The sequence below is a fragment of the Schistocerca nitens genome, chromosome 3 (genome assembly GCF_023898315.1).
Source record: "Schistocerca nitens isolate TAMUIC-IGC-003100 chromosome 3, iqSchNite1.1, whole genome shotgun sequence".
NCBI lineage: Eukaryota > Metazoa > Arthropoda > Insecta > Orthoptera > Acrididae > Schistocerca > Schistocerca nitens.
Genome location: NC_064616.1, coordinates 927568849 through 927589119, shown reverse-complemented (window position 1 = coordinate 927589119; position 20271 = coordinate 927568849). Strand labels below are relative to the sequence as shown.

At 38.1% G+C, this 20271-nt stretch overlaps 1 protein-coding gene across 3 annotated transcripts in view; it reads left to right on the top strand.

The window, feature by feature from the left end:
* LOC126248998 (protein Daple) overlaps positions 1–20271 on the top strand; it is a 206665-nt gene that overhangs the window by 30776 nt on the left and 155618 nt on the right. For all 3 annotated transcript variants that reach the window (XR_007545582.1, XM_049950577.1, XM_049950576.1), the window contains exons 4-6: positions 329–538; positions 8821–8937; positions 19155–19306. Coding sequence is in view for 2 of the 3 variants with exons in the window: in XM_049950577.1 (XP_049806534.1) it covers positions 329–538; positions 8821–8937; positions 19155–19306 (479 nt within the window). In the remaining variant the exon portion in view is untranslated. The remainder of the gene's footprint in view (positions 1–328; positions 539–8820; positions 8938–19154; positions 19307–20271) is intronic.

The window sequence follows — 20271 nt, the reverse complement described above, 5'->3', positions numbered from 1 at the left end:
ATATCGCCTTTCACACGTCAACTATCACCTAATGAAAGAGGAATGGAGCAGATAGAGCTTCAGGATTTCCCCGTGTTGTTGGGTAGGATATTGCTATTGAAACTGGAGGGATAACTCTGGCCAGAAATATAGGATCTAAAAAGTAGTGGATCAGTGACTTTATTATCTATAAAGCAGTGGAAACTCAGTATCAAAGATAAAAATGTGTCCACTGTCCACAAACATGATTTTTAATAGTCCCTTTAAACATATTTTGTTGGGTGGTGTTAGGTGCATGACTTTTCATTTCAATTTTTTTTTTAAATATATATTACTGCCATTTTCACAGGAGGAGCTTGGTCAAATTGTCTTGGTGTTGCCAGACTGTATACAGCTTGGCCAAAAGCCAAACAGCAAAGAGGGTCTGGACCAGATGAAGCTTCTATTACTACTTCTTTTGGGATGTGCAGTTCAGTGCCCTAACAAGGAAACATTTATAGAACGTATCAGAGCCATGGATGTGACCTTACAGCATGGAATAGTTGATTGCATTAAACAGGTATTCAGTGGTGTCAGTCTGCTAATTAATTAGCAGTCATTTATCTTTACATAAGTATGCACTCCAAATATTGTCTGAAACTGATAACTTGATTTCTTGCAGAAATCTCTTCAGGGACCTTCTTACACCCCCTCGTAATATTTATGGTTAATAATAAGAGTGAATGTAGGATGAACTGTGAAAGTCAGAGCCACAATACTAGAAATAAAAATAATTTCCATACATACTTTTCATCACTGTCTAGGGTTCAGCATGGAGTTTTATAATCTGATGCAAAAGTCATTAACATCAGTAAGGAAATTGGAAATCCTCAAATATACAAAAATAAAGTAAAAATGTACCTTATTAGCTATACCTACAATTTATTAGAATATTTGGATTCAAGGTGTAAATTACAGTCAACACTAAGGTTCATTTTAAACAGTTTTTTTTTTAATATAGTAGAGTCAAGTTACATTAAATGCTTAGTGTATAGTAGGGGACAAAATCAGCATCCAATTGAGGGTCGTTTTAACAAAACTCAACAAACGCCATTTTTTATCAAAGTGTGTTCTTTAATGGATTCTGGTACTTTAATATGCACTTGACATAATAGCTAAAAGAAAATATGACAATACTAAATATTTGCTGTTGAAAAAGTCGCTTGAATGTAGAAAATTTTCACAAAACGTGACGTCCATTTTTCAAGATTCCACAGAACTCAACTTATCGTCCTTTTATACTGCATGCTTCAAACTTAGAACATAAAATTTAAAAGTTAAATTTAATGGCCTTATAACTCACTTATGGTTATTGTCAGACAATTCAACATCATCCTACAATGTGAATCAACTGTTTGCTAAGCTTTTTTCGGACAACAATGCATATTGTCTCCCTTAATTCTCTTTCATATTTATTCACGATTTTACTACCAGATTGGTAGCTGTTGTGGTATGCTCTTGTTGGAACATCATTTTTAAGATGTTAGAAAGTTCTGAATATTCTGAAACAGTACAGCAGATGAAAAGTGCAAGATAAGCAGGAGTTGTCAAATTCAAAAGCATGAGAAGTGCATGAGTGCACTCTCAAAGGAAGATCTAAATATAGACTGTAACCATATCGGAACATAAGGAAGATCTAAATATAGACTGTAACCATATCGGAACATCATGCAAATCAGGATGTTTGTGTTTCAGTGATCTTATTCGTTTCGAGAGAGCCTGCATATGAATAAAACAAAAGCCGAACAGAAAATTTCTTACTGTGAGTAATGTAGGCAAATTAGACTTTTGCTGGTGAATAAATATGCACCATATGAAGATAATTTTAATTGATGTAAGGCATTTCAAATAAAAGTTAAATGAGTTTTTCACAATTTCTTGCTTATGCTAAACTTTGGAGGGCTGAAAAACCATGAAATTTATGGACTTTTAAGATTTTTGCTTATAACTTAAAATGATACATCCTACAGAAAATTTCCAAACACCTGAAAGAAAGAGCATAAAATTTCACATACAGTGACCTACTGAAGAGTTAAAATTGGTTCAGCCATTTAGCCACAATTGATTGTCAAATATTGGCAGTTATCACCAGTTTGGCAGAAGGTTGAATTATGTTCATGTTCCAACATCTGTAACTCAAAAATAAATTTTAAAATTCACTCACTCCTTTGGAAAGATACAAATACTTACTTACTCACTGGTCATACCGGACTCGAGAGTCCATTACCGCAGCAACATATTTTCGCCATCTGTCCCTGTCTTGGGCTATTTCCTTCCATTTACCTTCAATACCTAGGCTCCTCAAATCAGCCTTCACATTGTCCTCCCATCTATGCCTCGGTCTCCCCACAGGACGTTTTCCTTCCAGGTGCCCTACCAGTACTCTGCGCACTGCCCTGCCCTCAGCCATTCAAGCTACGTCACCCGCCCATCGCAGCCTACGTGATTTAATAATAATGATTATGTCAGGGCTTGAATAGAGTTCGTGAACCTCTTTGTTATGCAGTTTTTGCCACTCTCTGCTAATGTCATCCCTTTTTGCTCTGAAAATTTTCCGCAAAATTTTGTTTTCAAATACTCGAAACGGCTTTTCATTTTGCACAGTGAGAGACCAAGTCTCACACCCATACAGCATAACTGGTAGAATAATAGTTTTGTATATTCTAATCTTTAAATTCCTAGACAATATCCGCGATGAAAGTAATCTATTCAGTGAGAAGTAGCACGCATTTCCCGCCCTTAATCTCTTCTTCAGTTCGGATTCAATCTCATTTCTCGAAGTGATGTCCACGCCTAGATACTTAAATGTGTTCACTTTTTCAAACTGCATGTCTCCAACTCTTAACATTTCCTGATCTACTGCTGTTGGCATTCTAGTAATAACCAGGTATTTAGTTTTGTCTTCACTTATCCTTAGACCTACATCTTCACTAGCCTTGATTAACGCATTCACATTTGCTGTTACAGATTCTTTCCTATCGCTAATGATGATTAGATCATCTGCATACCCTAATATCTTAATATTTCCATTTAACTCCACACCCTCTGAATTATCTGCTGCCATTCGTACAATATATTCTAGGACTAAATTAAAAAGTAGCGGAGACAGGGCATCTCCCTGCTTAAGACCGTTCTTTATTACAAATTCTTCTGACTCCAATTTCCCCACGCGTACTCTACCTTTTGTGTTTTTCAAACTCGCTTCTATAAGTCTAACATACTTCTTTGGTATTCCAAGTTCCAAAAGAATTCTGTACAATTTTGACTGCAATACTGAATCATATGCTTTTGTAAAATCTATGAAACGATTATGAACTGGTTTATTGTATTCCCATTTCTTTTCCAAAATTTGACGCAGGGTGAATATTTGGTCTATAGTTGGTCTGTTCCTCCAAAAGCCGGCTTGGTAATCCCCCAAAATTTCATCTGCATATGGTGTAAGCCTGCTTAGCAGAATATTCGAGAAAATTTTGGAACATACTGGTAATAGCGATATCCCTCTATAATTACTACAATCCATTTTGTCACCTTTCTTAAAAATTGGGATCAGAATCGACTCCTGCCACTCTTCAGGTATCATCTCTGAGTTCCATACTTTAGTTATCACTTTGTGAACTACTTCCACCAATTTGTGTCCCCCATTTTTAACTAATTCTGCAGTTATGCAATCTGATCCTGGTGCTTTATGGTTTTTCAATTTGTTGATTGCATCTCTTACTTCCTTTAACGTTGGCTCAGGTATCTGGGGTTCTGCTGTATGTATTTCGTACGCCTGCTCATTTCCTGCTTCCTGGTGTACATTTAATAGGTGCTCAAAATACGCCCTCCATTTACTTAATATAGCGCTGGGGTCTGTCAGTATTCCCCCAGCATCCCCTCGAAGTGCGTTTGTCCTAGCCTTGAAGCTCTTCCTATACCCATTTATGTCTAGGTGAAGTTCCCTAATGTTTTTTGTTTTACTGTTTGTTTCCATTTTTGTAATTTGATTGTTCACATAATCCCTCTTCTTTGCTCGTAGCCTACGACCAACTTCCCTTCTCAAGTTCAAGAACTCCTCTCGTTTTCTGTTTCCCGTTCTATCTCAATCAAATCGCACTTTTCTTCTTTCCTCTACCAATTTCTTGCATTCCTCATCAAACCACGGTTTCCTCCTGTTCTTCTTAATTGTACCTATTTGGACCTTCGCTGCCTCTTTGATATTATTCCTCACAGTGATCCACTGTTTATTTACATCCTCGTCTTGATCTTCATGTGTCCTGAGAGCATCAAACCTATTTGAAATTTCTATCATGTACCTTCTTCTAAAGCTTTCATCATTTAGCTTGTCAGTGTCGAACCTAACACATTCTGCACTGTGACACCTTGATGTTGCTTTAGATAGCCGTTGGTGAACTTTGGCAACTACAAGAAAATGATCAGAATCGCAGTCTGCTCCCCTGAAAGTCCTAACATTTTCTATACTAGTGTGCCATCTCCGATCTACAAGAACATGATCAATTTGGTTTCGGGTGTGTCCATTCGGAGAGACCCAGGTTGCTTTATGAATGTCCTTCCTTTTGAAATATGTGCTCTGAACAATCATGTATTTTGAAACAGCAAAATTAACCACCCTTGTGCCATTATCATTCGAAATGTTATGCAAAGTTTCTTTCCCAATTGTAGGCCGGAATGCTTCCTCCTTCCCTATCTTTGCATTAAAATCACCTATGATTAATTTTGTATCATATGAGGAGAACTCATCCCATAGTTGATCTAGTTCTTCATAAAAGCCGTCTTTAACAACCTCTTCAGTGTCCTCAGTTGGTGCGTGTACATTAATTACTACTAGTCTATTCCACCTGCCGGATAACACTATAACTGATAGTCGGTCACTAATGAACCTTATATCTCTGATTGCGTGAAGCACTTTTCCCTGTACTGCGAAACCTGTTCCGAAACTGTGAGCTTCCGAAGATCCATAGAAAAATGTATAGTTACCCCTCTTTATGCTACCCTCCCCCTGCCACCGAATTTCTTGAATAGCTGTAATGTCTACATCGTATCTATCTAATTCGTCTAATGATGTCTGGAATGTTCCTGGCCTGTTCAAACTTTTAACGTTCCAAGTTCCCAACCTGAAAGTTCCTTTTGGTCTGAATCTCTTCGAAGTAGGTTCCGCCCAGAGATCCGAATGGGAACCTAGTTTACCTCCGGAATATTTTACTTCAAAGAGACCTGTGCCCATTAATGTTGCTGGTTCTTGATGAATAGATTTGGTAGTAGAAGAAGAAGAAACAGGGATGGTTCATCACGCCATCGCGTGCTCCCCACCGGCTGTCCGCAACTGCTTATTTTTTGTATTCGCAGCTACCCTTCATATCTGAAGGCCGTGTCCCCTATCCGCAACCTGGGGACGTGCTGTGCCATAGTGGTAGGGGCCCATGAGACAAAGATACAAATAAAAATGTGAAAGTATTTGTAGTGCTAAAGAAGAAACAGGGATTAACACATGAATATTTTGCATTCATAAAAAATTGTAATTTCTACCTTTTTTTCTCGATAAAGGAGAGAGATATCACTAGGGGTAAGATAGATACTGCCTATAGGAAAATTAAAGAGACCTTTGCAGAAAAGAGAAAGACCTGTATGAATATCAAGAGCTCAGATGGAAAACCAGTCCTAAGCAAAGAAGGGAAAGCAGGAAGGTGGAAGGAGTATATAGAGGGTCTATACAAGGCCGATGTACTTGAGGGAAATATTATGGAAATAGAAGAGGACATAGATGAAGATGAAATGGGAGATATGATACTGCGTGAAGAATTTGACAGAGCACTGAAAGACATAAATCAAAAAAAGCCGTCGGGGTATACAACATTCCATTAGAACTATTGGAACTACTGATAGCCATGGTAGAGCCAGACATGACAAAACTCTTATCATCTGGTGAGCAAGATGTATGAAACAGGTGAAATACCCTCAGACTTCAAGAAGAATATAATAATTCCAATCCCAAAGAAGGAAAGTGTTGACAGGTGTGAAAATTACTGAACTATCAGTTTAATAAGTCAAGGATGCAAAATACTAACATGAATTCTTTATAGACGAATGGAAAAACTGGTAGAAACTGACCTCGGGGAAGATCAGTTTGGATTCTGTAGAGACGTTGGAACATGTGAGGCAATACTGACCCTACGACTTACCTTAGAAGATAGATTAAGGAAAGGCTTACCTACGTTTCTGGCATTTGTAGACTTAGAGAAAACTTTTGACAATGTTGACTGGAATACTCTCTTTCAAATTATGAAGGTGGCAGGGGTAAAATACAGGGAGCAAAAGGCTATTTACAATTTGTACAGAAACCAGACTGCAGTTATAAGAGTTGAGGGCCATGAAAGTGAAGCAGTGGTTGAGAAGGGAGTAAGGCAGGTTTGTAGCCTATCTCTGATGTTATTTAATCTGTATATTGAGCAACCAGTAAAGGAAACAAAAGAAAAATTTGGAGTAGGAATTAAAATCCATGGAGAAGAAATAAAAACTTTTAATTCTGTCAGAGACAGCAAAGGACCTGGAAGAGCAGTTGAATGGAACGGACAGTGTCTTGAAAGGAGGATATAAGATGAACATCAACAAAAGCAAAAAGAGAATAATGGAATGTAGTCAAATTAAATCAGGTGATGCTGAGGGAATTAGGTTAGGAAATGAGGCACTTAAAGTAGTAGATGAGTTTTGCTATTTGGGTAGTAAAATAACTGATGATGATCAAAGTAGAGAGGATATAAAATGTTGGCTTGCAATGGCATGGAAAGCATTTCTGAAAAAGAGAAATTTTTTAACATCAAGTATAGATTTAAGTGTTAAGATAGCTGGCATTGTGGAATAGATGCTAAGACCCAGTCTAGACCTAGTTATGTATATAGTAATATGCCTTTTTTATATTTCAGTGTTAGGAAGTCTTTTCTGAAAGTATTAGTGTAGAGAGTAGCCATGTATGGAAGTGAAACATGGACGATAAATAGTTTAGACAGGGAGAGAATAGAAGCTTTCAAAATGTGGTGCTACAGAAGAATGCTGAAGATTTGGTGGGTAGATCATGTAACTAATGAGGAGGTACAAAATAGAATTTGGGAGAAGAGGACTTTGTGGCACAACCTGACTAAAAGCAGGGATCAGTTGGTAGGACACGTTCTGAGGCATCAAGGGATCACCAATGTAGTATTGGAGGGAAGTGTGGAGGGTAAAAATCGTAGAGGGAGACCAAGAGATGAATACACCAAGCAGATTCAGAAGTATGTAGGTTGCAGTAGGTACTCTGAGATGAAGAGTCTTGCACAGGATAGGGTAGCATTGAGAGCTGCATCAAGACCACAACTTCAACAACAACAACAACAACAAAGGAGCTTAGTGATGAACTTCAATTATTCCTTCATCAATCCATATGTACATGAATGACAAATATTACATTTTTGAAAATTTTTTAATCAGTGGTATGAAGTACAACTAAAAATTCCTTTTCGTGTATTATTCTGTGAATGATATTTGTTGAGTTTTGTTGAAATGGTTCTCAATTAGTGTAAGAGGAAGAGCAATGATTTTTTCCCTTCAAAGTAGCTACATATGTAGTAATATACATAATATCTTGATTTGAAAAAAGAACCAATCTACAAATAATTTCTGTAATTAAAAATTTGAGTAGAATAGAACTAGCTCTAATTGATTGTTAGTATGCTTTACAGAAATAGGCTGCAATGGCTGGTACTGCCTATTAGTGTTCATTGTGGTTTCACTACTTGAACCAATGTAGACAGAAATCTATTTACTTTATGGGTACCCAACTTATAGAAATGATGTTTAGACTGTGAACTGCAGGATTTGCACTGTTAGTAGTGCTACCATCATGACTGCCATTAGACCCCGGTACTGGTACTGTGACGCGGCGTTGAAACAAAAGCATCAGTGTGCATTATCACTGCAGTCAACATGTCTTGACAAGGTGAGCGGGGCTTTACTCGTAAAGCTTTTTTATCAAAACAGCAACAATAGTGTTACTGCTCTTCGTGAATATTGATGTATTAAAGGGATATGGAGAAGTCGTCTTTCCACACCAGGGTTGAAGAACATGATCCAGAAGTTCCAATTAACTGACAATTTGGGAATTGCTCCTGGGAGAGGCCGATGGCCAATTGCATCACAGCTTGTTGAAGAAGTTACTGTTGCTGTGGCTGAGAGTGCTGGGCACAATGTGCCATCTTCAGGCAGTGCATGAGCAGTGTCATGACAGCTGAACATTCTGTGGTCCACTGTTTGAATAGTGCTTTGAACAATTGCGAAATGGTATCTCTAGTGCAGCTCCAGGCTGTCATGGATGCAGATGATCATTACACTGAGCAACATTTGAAACCTTGAGCCTAAACATGTTACTCTCTCATATGGAAATTAAAATGTTTCTTTCAGTGGTTTCTTCATTATGTCTCTTCCGAATGTCCTTACAAATGTTTCCACAAAGTTTTATTGTCCTACGCTCACTTGTTTTGTATGAGGGCCCTCTTAAGTAGCATAAGTTTGATTATAACCACCTATACAACTTCACCCCGTTTGACATCCCGGGTGCCTCCTTTTGCTGATGGGAAGTCTCACCCTCTCACTCGTCTCCTTGTAGTTGCCCCTCTTCACTTTATGCCATCCACCCTCATATTAGAACTTCAGACATTTAAGTTTTAGGAAGTAAACAGTAGAAATAACATTATTATTCATATTGTTTTGTTGTTGATAATATTTAATAGAATTAATATTTATTACTTCTACATTAAAATTTTTTGTCTCTAGGTTACAGAAAATCCACAAATTGTTTTAATACAAGATGCTACAAGTGAAGTTTTTCCTACTGATCTAATGCTAGTCCATTTAAAAAGGCTAGCAAAGGAACGTGATGAGTACTTGCAGGTGAGCAATGGAAGTTGGGGTTTTTGTCATGTTTAGTAGTGCAGTGCTGATCAGGAAAACAAAAGTGTATTAAAACCTGGATGACAGTCAGTAATTCCATGGAATATTTTTCTGAATGCATTAAAAATGTTGTCTACTGCAGAAAAATGTGGGATGGGTTGGATGTAAATAACCACAGCAGTGGGGGGAACTTGCACACATATAGCTTCTTATAAGAGTTGTTTCACACTGTGATCCCTGTAAACAGTTATTTAACTTCATTTCTATGGATAATATTGTTTTAATTTAATGCAAATGTTAGAAAATAGGATGTGCTCAGATTGGAGAAAATTATGCTGAAGTTAAGAGTTCTCATCATTTTTGTAGTGGTAGGTGCTTACAGAATTTATTAATTTTCAAAATGTTTAGGAGAGCCAGTTTTCAGCTAGCAACTAGCTGAAATCTGGATCTGCTCTAATAAAGCTAGAATGGAAACGACTACTGTTTGCTGCACTTTATCATTTTAACAGTTATATCATTGTTGCGGAGTGCATTTCACTTTCCCAATGGAAGGTAATTTGATGTTATTTTGTTTTGTTGTGGGCCAGATTAAGCACGTACGTTCTCTTTCTTGTCCATATTTTTGTTCTCCGTATTCTTTCTTTCTTACTTACTTACTTTCTTTCTGTAAAATTCATATTTCTTTCATCACAATGTATTTTTTTATGTATTGTTTCTGTTGATAACATTACTACAGCTATTATCATCAGAGGAATGACATATTTAATAAAGTATATACTAAGGTTGCTGTAGTTAACAGTTTATTTTGTTGTTGATCTGGTATTAGGTTAACTCTTACCACCACTACCACCACCATCTTTTGGCTATTGGTGATTGAGTACTGGACTGGTACTGAACTAATGCTCACTATTGGCAGCTGGAAGTGATGGTTTTTAGCCTGTTATTGGCTTGGCAATATAAAATTGTTATACACAGCAGCCTTAGTTCAAAATTTATTAAAAATAACACCCTTCAAACATATAAGAACTACAGAGCACAGAACATGTAAGAGATTTTTATTACTTCTTTTTTTCAATGTCAGACGTATGTTTGATTGAAGTAATTTTTGGTTGAAGATAGCAACCAAGAGATTTTGATTAGGAAATTTGACATCAGGTGTCTACTTTTATAGACATTTATAAGACTTTTCCCATTTTTCACTTCTGTTGTGAATTATCATTACTTATTCGCACCCAGCATTGCTACAAAGTGCTAGGACAAGTCCATAAAAAGAATAAGCTGAAAATGTGCTGTCAACTCAGAATACACAAGAGATATTGGTACACAAAACATGCCAGAACACTGTTGCAGAAGCAATGAAAAAAGCATGCCAAATTGAGAAGAACGCAAACTCCCCAAGACCGGCTAAGTTTCACGGAAGCTTGAAATTTAGTGTGGACGTCAATACGAGATGCTTTTAATAGTTTCCACAATGAAACATTGTCTCAAAATATGATAGAAAACCCAAAGAGATTCTGGTCATATGTAAAGTACACCAGCGGCAAAAAACAGTCAATACCGTCACTGCGCGATAGTGATGGAAATGTTACCGATGATGGTGCCACTAAAGCGGAGTTACTAAATACCGTTTTCTGTAATTCCTTCATGAACGAAGATGAAGTAAATATTCCAGAATTTGAAACCAGAACAGCTGTTAGCATGAGTGACATAAAAGTAGATATCTTAGGTGTTGCGAAACAACTCAAATCACTTAAGAAAGGCAAGTCTTCCGGTCCAGATGGTATACCAAACAAGTTCCTTTCAGAGTAAACAGACACAATAGCACCTTTCTTAGCAATCATATACAACTGCTCACTTGACGAAAGATCTGTTCCTAAAGACTGGAAAGTAGCACAGGTCACACCAATATTCAAGAAAGGAAATAGGAGTAACCCATTGCGTTACAGACCCATATTACTGACCTCAATTTGCAGTAGGATTTTGGAGCATATACTGTACTCGAGCATTATGAATCACCTTGAAGAAAATGACTTACTGATACATAACGAACATGGATTCAGAAAATTCCCATGAAGTAATGAGTGCTATCGACAAGGGGTCTCAGATCGATTCTGTATTCTTAGGTTTCCAGAAGGCTTTTAATACTGTTCCTCACAAGCGACTATTAATCAAATTGCGTGCATATGGATTATCGTGCTTTCGAAATGTGGTGCTACAGAGGAATGCTGAAGATTAGGTGGGTAGATCACATAACTAATGAGGAAGTATTGAATAGGATTGGGGAGAAGAGAAGTTTGTGGCACAACTTGACTAGAAGAAGGGATCGGTTGGTAGGACATGTTCTGAGGCATCAAGGGATCACCAATTTAGTATTGGAGGGCAGCGTGGAGGGTAAAAATCGTAGAGGGAGACCAAGAGATGAATACACTAAGCAGATTCAGAAGGATGTAGGTTGCAGTAGGTACTGGGAGATGAAGAAGCTTGCACAGGATAGAGTAGCATGGAGAGCTGCATCAAACCAGTCTCAGGACTGAAGACCACAACAACAACAACATGGATTATCGTCTCAGTTGTGTGACTGGATTCGTGATTTCCTCTCAGAGAGGTTATAGTTTGTAGTGATAGATGGTAAACCATTGAGTAGAACAGAACTGATATCTGGTGTTCCGCAAGGTAGTGTCATAGGCCGTTTGCTGTTCCTGATTTACATAAATGATTTAGGTGATAATCTGAGCAGCCCCCATAGATTGTTTGCAGATGACACTGTAATGTACCGTCTAGTAAAATCATCGGACGATCAATTCCAATTACAAAATGATCTAGAGAGAATTTCTGTATGGTGCGAAAAGTGGCAATCGGCACTAAACAAAGAAAAGTGCGATGTCATCCACATGGGTACTAAAAGAAATCCAATAAATTTTGGGTATACGATAAATCACACAAATCTAAGGGCTGTCAATTCGACTAAATACCTAGGAATTACAATTATGGGGAACTTAAATTGAAAAGACCACATAGATAATATTGTGGAGAAGGCCAAACAAAGACTGCACTTTATTGGCAGAACACTGAGGAGATGCGACAAGCCCACTAAAGAGACAGCCTACATTACACTTGTCCGCCTTCTGCTGGAATACTGCTGCGCAGTGTGGGATCCTTACCAGATAGGATTGACAGAGGACATCGAAAAAGTGCAAAGAAGGGCAGCTCATTTCGTGTTATCGCGCAGTCGGGCAATAGGGGTGAGAGTGTCACTGATATGATATGCGAGTTGTGGTGGCAGTCACTGAAACAGAGGTGGTTTTCTTTGTGGCGAGATCTCTTTATGAAATTTCAGTCACCAACTTTCTCTTCCGAATGCGAAAATATTTTGTTGACACCCACCTACATAGGGAGAAATGATCATCATAATAAAGTAAGAGAAATCAGAGCTCGAACGGAAAGTTTTAGGTGTTCCTTTTTCCCATGCACCATTCGAGAGTGGAATGGTAGAGAAGTAGAATGAAAATGTTTCAATGAATCCTCTGCCAGGCACTTAAGTTAATTGCAGAATAATCATGTAGATGTAGATTACTTTACAAATGAGTTAATGTATTAAATATTTGACATTAAGCATGTAAGTGAGCAGAAGTTTAGAAAATGTTTGTAATTATGTGTAAAGTTTGTTGGAAGTCACCAGGTGCTCTCATTATGGAACACTGGACGAATATAGTTTGGATAATTTGCGCTCCATTTTAAGCAAAAAGCAAGTTTTTCATACATTTCAATGTTTATGACAACATATCACCTGAACTATGTGTTGTACAATAGTATAATTGTGCACGTGAATTAGGTAGTATATGTGGGTACTGTCTGCGAACTGTGTTGCGAATAGAATTGTTAGTAAAGAATTCGTAAATTAAAACATCATGCCTGATGCTGATGTTTTACTGCATGAACAACCTATTGTTTGTATATGTTGTTGTTGTGATCTTCAGTCCAAAGACTAGTTTGATGCAGATCTCCATGCTACTCTATCCTGTGCGTCTCTATCCTCTTTGTCTCCAAATAAAACTCGTCTTCTACTTAAAGTGCCTCATTTCCTAATCAAATTCCCTCAGTATTACCTGATCTAATTTGACAACATTCCATTATCCATGTGTTGCTTTTGCAAGACACTGTCCATTTCGTTCAACTGCTGTTCCAAGTCCTTTGCTGCCTCTGAGAGGATTGCAATGTCATTAGCAAACCTTAGTTTTTGATTCTTCTCCATGAACTTTGATTTCTACTCAAAATTTTTCTTTGGTTTCCTTTGCTGCTTGCTCAATGTACAGATTGAATAACATCGGGGATAGGCTGCAACCCTGTATAATTCCCTTCTCAACCACTGCTTCCTCTTCATGCCCCTCAACTCTTATAACTGCCATCTGGTTTTTGTACAAGTTGTAAATAGCCTTTCACTCCCTGTATTTTACCCTTGCTATCTTCAGAACTTCCAGTCAACATTGTCAAAAGCTTTCTGTAAGTCTACAAATACTATAAACATAGGTTTGCCTTTCCTTAACCTATTTTCTGAGGTAAGTTTTAGGGTCAGTATTACCTTGCATGTTCCTACATTTCTCTGAAATACAAACTGATCTTCCACAAGATCAGCTCCTACCATTTTTTCCATTCTTTGGGTTAATATTTTGCAACCATGTTTAATTAAACTGATAATTTTCAGACTTGTCACACCTGTTTTTATTATTATTATTTTTTAAATTGCAGTTGTTACAGTTTTCCTGAAGTCTGGGGACATTTCACGTGTCTCATACATCTTGCACATCAGATGGAATAATTTTGTCGTGGTTGGCTCTTCCAAGGCTATGAGTAGTTCTGATGGAACGTCAGCTACCCCAGGGGTCTTGTATTGACTTACGTGCTTTGTCAAATTCTTCTTGCAGTATCGTATCTCGCATCTCATCCTCATCAGTGTCCTCTTCCTTTCTATAATATTGCTTTCAAGTTCATCTCCCTTGTATAGATCTTCCACCTTTCATCTTTCCTTTCTTTGGTTAGGACTGGTTTCCCATCTGAGCTCTTTATATTCATACAGCTGCTTCTCTTTTCTCCAAAGGCGTCTTTAATATTTGTGTAGGTGGTATGTATCTTTTCTCTAGTGAAATATGCTTCTAAATCCACACATTTGTCCTCTAGCCATTCCTGCTTAGCCATGTTGCACTTCCTGTCAAGCTCATTTTTAGATGTTTATATTCCCTTTCACCTACGTCATTTGCTGCATTTTTAAATTTTCTCCTTTCATCAATTAAATTCAGTATCTCCTGTGTTATCCAAGGATATCTACTATGACTGGTCTGTCTATCTATTTGATCTCTGCTGCTTTCACTATTCCACCTTTGAAACCTACCAGTTCATCTTCTACTGTCTTTCTTTCCCCTGTTCTAGTCAACTGTTGCCTAATGCTCTCTCTGAAACTTACAACAACCTCTGGTTCTTTCAACTTATCCAGGTCCCATTCCTTAATTTCCTACCTTTTTGCAATTTCTTCAGCTTTTATGTACAGTTCATAACCAATACATTGTGGTCAAAGTCCACATCTGCCCCTGAAAATGTCTTACAATTTAAAATCTGGTTCCAAAATCTCTTTCCTATCATTATAAAATGAAGAGCCAAAGAAACTTATACACCTGCCTAATATTGTTAGGGCCCCTGCAAACATGCAGAAGTGCTGCAACACGATGTGGCATGGATTTGACTAATGTCTGAAGTAGTACTGGAGGGAATTGACACCATGAATCCTGCAGGGCTGTCCATAAGAGTACAAGGGGATGGAGATTCCCTCTGAACAGCATGTTGCACGGCACCTCAGACATGCTCAATAATGTCATGTCTGGGGAGTTTGGTGGCCAGCAGAAGTGTTTAAACTCAGAAGAGTGTTCCTGGAGCCACTCTAGCAGTTTTGAACATGTGGAGTGTCACATTGTCCTGCTGGGGTTTGCCAAGTCTGTTGGAATGGACATGAATGGATGCAGGTGATCAGACAGGATCCTTACTTATGTGTCACCTTCCAGAATCATATCTAGATGTATCAGGGGTCCCATATTACTCCAACTGCACGTGCTCCACACCATTACAGAACCTCCACCAGCTTGAACAGTCCCCTGCTGACATGCAGGTCCATGGGGTCATGAGGTTGTCATCATACCTGTACATGTCCATCCACTCGATACAATTTCAAACAAGACTTGTCTGACCAGGCAACATGTTTCCAGTCTTCAACAGTCCAATGTCAGTGTTGGTGGGCCCAGATGAGGCATAAAGCTTTGTGTTTTGCAGTCATCAAGGGTACACAATTGGGCCTTTGGTGCCGAAAGCCCATATTGATCATGTTTTGTTGAATGGTTCGCATGCTGACACTTGTTGATGGCCCAGCATTGAAATCTGCAGCAATTTGCGTAAGGATTGCACTTCTGTCAAATTGAACAATTCTTTTCAGTCATTATTGGTCCCGTTCTTGCAGGATCATTTTCTGGCTGCAGCAGTGTTGGAGATTTGATGTTTTACCAGATGCCTGATATTCACGGTACACTCGTGAAATGGTCATACTGGAAAATCCCCACTTCATTGCTACCTCAGAGATGCTGTGTCCCATTGCTCATGTGCCGACTATAACACTACGTTCAAACTCACTTAAGTCTTGATATCCTGCCATTGTAGCAGCAGTAACCGATCTAACAACTGTGCCAGACACTTGTTGTCTTATATAGGTGTTACCGACTGCAGCTCCGCGTTTACATATATCTGTGTTTGAATACACATGCCTGTACCAGTTTCTTTGGCGCTTCAGTGTATAATCAGTCTGAAACAACCTGGGGTCTCCAAGCCTTTTCCATATATACAAAATTCTTTCATGATGCTTAAACCAAGTTTTATCAATGATTAAATTATGTTCTGTGCGACTTCCTCTTTCATTCCTTTACCCAGTCCGTATTCACGTACTATTTTTCTTTCTCTTCCGTGTCTTACTATTGAATACCAGTCCCCCACTACAATTAAATTTTACTCTACCTAAACTATCGGATTTTTTTTTTTTCTCATCATACATTTCTTCAATCTCTTCATCTGCGTTGATAGTTTGCAAAGAAACATGTACTACTGTCTTTGATGTTGGCTTCGTGTCTTAGCTTGGCTACAGTAATGCATTCACTATGCTGTTCAGGGTAGCTTATCCACATTTCTGTTTTTTTATTCATTATTAAACCTACTCCTACATTACCCCTATATGATTTTGTATTTATAACACTGTATTCTCCTGTCCAGTAGTCCTGTTCCTCCTGCCACTAAATTTCACTAATTCTCACTTCAGCCTACCTATTCCCCTTTATAAATTTTCTAACCTACTTGTGCGATTAAGGGATCTAACAAACCACTCTACGATCCATAGAATGCCAGTTTTTTTTCTCCTGATGTATATCCTCTGTTTGTATATATATATATATACTATTGTAAATCTTCTGTGTTTTATTTATTTTCTTATTGGCCTTTTTCCATAATCAAGTAGTTTCACTCGATCCATTGAATGTTGATGGTAAAAACCCTGGAACTGTAAAAACAACTGGTTCTTTTATGGAATAACTTTTCTGCTACCTGTTGTGATTTTGTTTTTATTTATATTTTGCACAACTCATTTCAGGAAAAGATTCTCATTTCCAAGGGTGTTTTTCTTTGTTCTGTGCCATTTATCCGTGATGTTTTGTGTGAAGTGCTGCATTGTTGTGTTGTCTTTACTGTAATATAAAAAAAATTAATTAATGATTGATCTTTATATAGAGTTAGTGATAAAATTGGGAAAGAACTTCTACTTACAGTTTTCTCATGGTCCACTTTTGCAGAAACTCACTCATATCAAACATTACACACAATTTTTTGTGCACAGTACACAATTAAAACAGCAAAAGTACACAAACAGACTGCCACAGAAATGTTTTTACACATTGTCAGCAGCGATAACACTATAAGGCACCCACAGACAATACATACTTTCAACAGAGGGTATTTGGATCATTATTAGCTTACATATGTATAAAGTGGTACTTATTTCTGTGTATTACTATTCTGATGTAAGTATATTGTTGAAGCATCCTTTCAACCAAGGAAACATACAACAGGAAGTAAACACAGTGAAACTGATTGCAGTTGCAAATGACTGTAATGCTTCCACGGTTGACCCAGTACTAGGCAAAGTAAAGAAAGACCCAGACACAAATCCCACCACAGAGGGTAAAGATGAAAACAAATGTATATCTAGCATCCCTTACATTTTTAATATATCACAAAAGATTGTAAATACCTTCAAAAACCACAAAGTAAAAACTGGATTCTCTACATCTAATAAACAACAACAAAAACTGATACATAACATAAAGTGCAATTGTGACCCATATTGAGACTCTAGAACATACAAAATAAGATGCCAGGAATGCTCCATATTCTACATATGACGAGCTGGCTGAGATTTCAACACCATGTATACAGAGCACATTGAAGCCTACAAACACTGCTTGCTGCCGGTGGATAGGAAGAAAGTAGCTGGAGGCTAAAACACTTTTATTCAGTTTTTGCTACAACATTTATGGTGCTATGATGCTCTGACATGCTGCCTCACATGTGGTGTGGAGTCCATGCTGATAGCTGTGGAAGCTGGCTGCCAGCAGTGTGGCTGGCTGTGATGTCCATGCTCAGCGATGCTGAGATGTTCATCTGCTCAGCAGCCCCAGCTTGCACGGCATGGTGTCATGTGACAAGTGCTGGCGGCATGTACGATTGCTAGAATTCTCGAGACTGTCAGGACCCAGAACAAGAGCTCACTCCAGCAGGCGATGATGGCGGACACTGGAGCATGAAGTTGGTGTACAGGTGGCCACACTGCAGCAGGAATGAACCATTGCCCTCCAAGGCAGAAGTTCAGCTGTTGCTGAAGAGAGCCTGGAAACAGCTTATCTGGGAAGTCCCGAGGTGGTGGAATAAATATTGGGGGCTGGTCTGATAGAAGTGGTGACCCAGATTGGCATAAGCTACTTGTTTGACCATAACCTGGTGGTGACTGGTGTGGCCCTTGCTTTGTGGTGGGTGCTGCCAGACTGCTCATACCTCTGCTAAAATCAAAGAGTTTTTATATTGGTTAATGGCATGTTTGTTATGCTGATGCAGTGCTTTCAAACACATATGAATCAGTCCTTCCGAGACTCAACAATGTAGCCTCATCCTACAGATGCACTGCACTTCTGCTATGTTCCCAGTATTGCGAGGGACGGCCTAGCTCACTTTGTGCTACGTAAACAGGACTGTTGATGAAATTTGCTGATCACTGCCTCAGCACCCGCCGGCTGCCCGTGGCTTTGAGCACAGTTGTTCCAGAGCTGCTACTTCCACAGTAGTGCCCAAAAAATAGTGGCAATCCTATACATCCAAGCCAAATACCAAGCACCTAGTCTTGTTGTTAAGGCTTCCAAGGTAAATGTGACCATCCTGTTAAGGAAGGAAGGTAGGAAGAAAGAAAGAAAGAAAGAAAGAAAGAAAGACTAAGACTTAATGTCCCATCGATGATGAGATTGTGAATGGAATACAAGCCCGAATTGGACTAGGAAGTGGATGGAAATCTACAGTTTTTCCCCCAAAGGAACAATCCGGACATTGAACTTAATTGAACTGGGATAATCAAGGGAACCTAAATGAACATGACCAGACTGGGAATGTAAGTCAGAGTGATAATGATTGCACCACTTTGCTTAGTCTTCGTTTTAAGATTCAGTCATAAAAATCTGTAATGTTACAAATCAAATACTCTAATGATTTTTGATAGACTAGTAATCTCTCCCTTTGAGAATTCTACTGACATGCAAATCACTCAAGGGAAATTAAATGAAGAGATTACAGTGTGTTTTAATCATATTCTTACATTGACATATTTTCAGATTAGAGGCAATTTTTGGAGGTATATTGTCTAAACATTTTTGGTGTGACTCGTAGATGCTAAGATTGTTACAGCAGCTTAACTCACTCTATCATAATGTTGTTTCCTTCTGAATTTTCCTGCTAGTTATTTTTCTTTCATTAATGTGTGGGTAAATAGAGCCAAAACTTCTGACTTAACAATATATTTTCATTGCGTACATTTACTCTTTATGAAGTGTATCATAACAGTTTTCATTAAAGTACTTATACTTTTGCATTCACAGGGTTGTGTTGCAGCAGTGTGTAGACCTGAAGCCTCCCAGCCAGGTGAAACAACTCCAAAATTGTCACAACAGCTTTGCGGTGGTGAAACACACCACTTGGCAGTTGAGCTAGCAGATTGGAAGTCTAGACTTCGGAAACAACGTCAAGAATTGTAAGCCTGTATTGCTGACAGTTAAGCTTTTATTTTCTAGTCTGAATGTTTCCATACATAAATAGTATTAGTGTTTATCTTTCATATTATATACTATATTGACTTGCATGCTTTAGAGTGAAACCATTGTCTGATCGTTGACACTCCCTACTGAGTAAATGCTTCCTTCCATGGTACTGAATGAACATTTTGGAATCTTCCATAATTTTACTTTATTGACAGATACAGGAGATTTTGGGTTGGTGTGTGATGAAGTGTTTGTGTTATGCATTTCACTATAAATTTCATACATAACTCAAATTGTGCCTCAGTATTGGAAACATTTATCTTTCAAACAATTTTTGTGCTAGTTATTGACTTGGGCTGAATTTCAAAATTTCATGGGAATACATTGATGACTAATTTTACTTTATTGACAGATACAGGAGATTTTGGGTTGGTGTGTGATGAAGTGTTTGTGTTATGCATTTCACTATAAATTTCATACATAACTCAAATTGTGCCTCAGTATTGGAAACATTTATCTTTCAAACAATTTTTGTGCTAGTTATTGACTTGGGCTGAATTTCAAAATTTCATGGGAATACATTGATGACTAAATTGTTCAGTTGGTGAAACAGGAAGTTGACACAGTGTTTCAGAAAAGAATTGAATATCTCTATAGAGACATCCTGTGAGTTGACTACAGAAATTCAAAGAAATTTCTCCCATCCCAAATCTTTTGGTATATCTGTTCTGGGACTGTCCATGAGCTGTACTCTTTCATGCTATCACAACTGTAGACACTGATGCCAACTATGATACTGTTTGGTGTCTTAGCTGGTCAGAAGTAAACAGAAAACAGTTTTTGTACGGATTTTAGAGAGAACCACAAGAATGCATTTTTATATTCCACTAGACAAACAGTGTCATTGTTGCTTAATGTAGTCCACATGGAGACATTTGATACTCATCTTTATGATCGT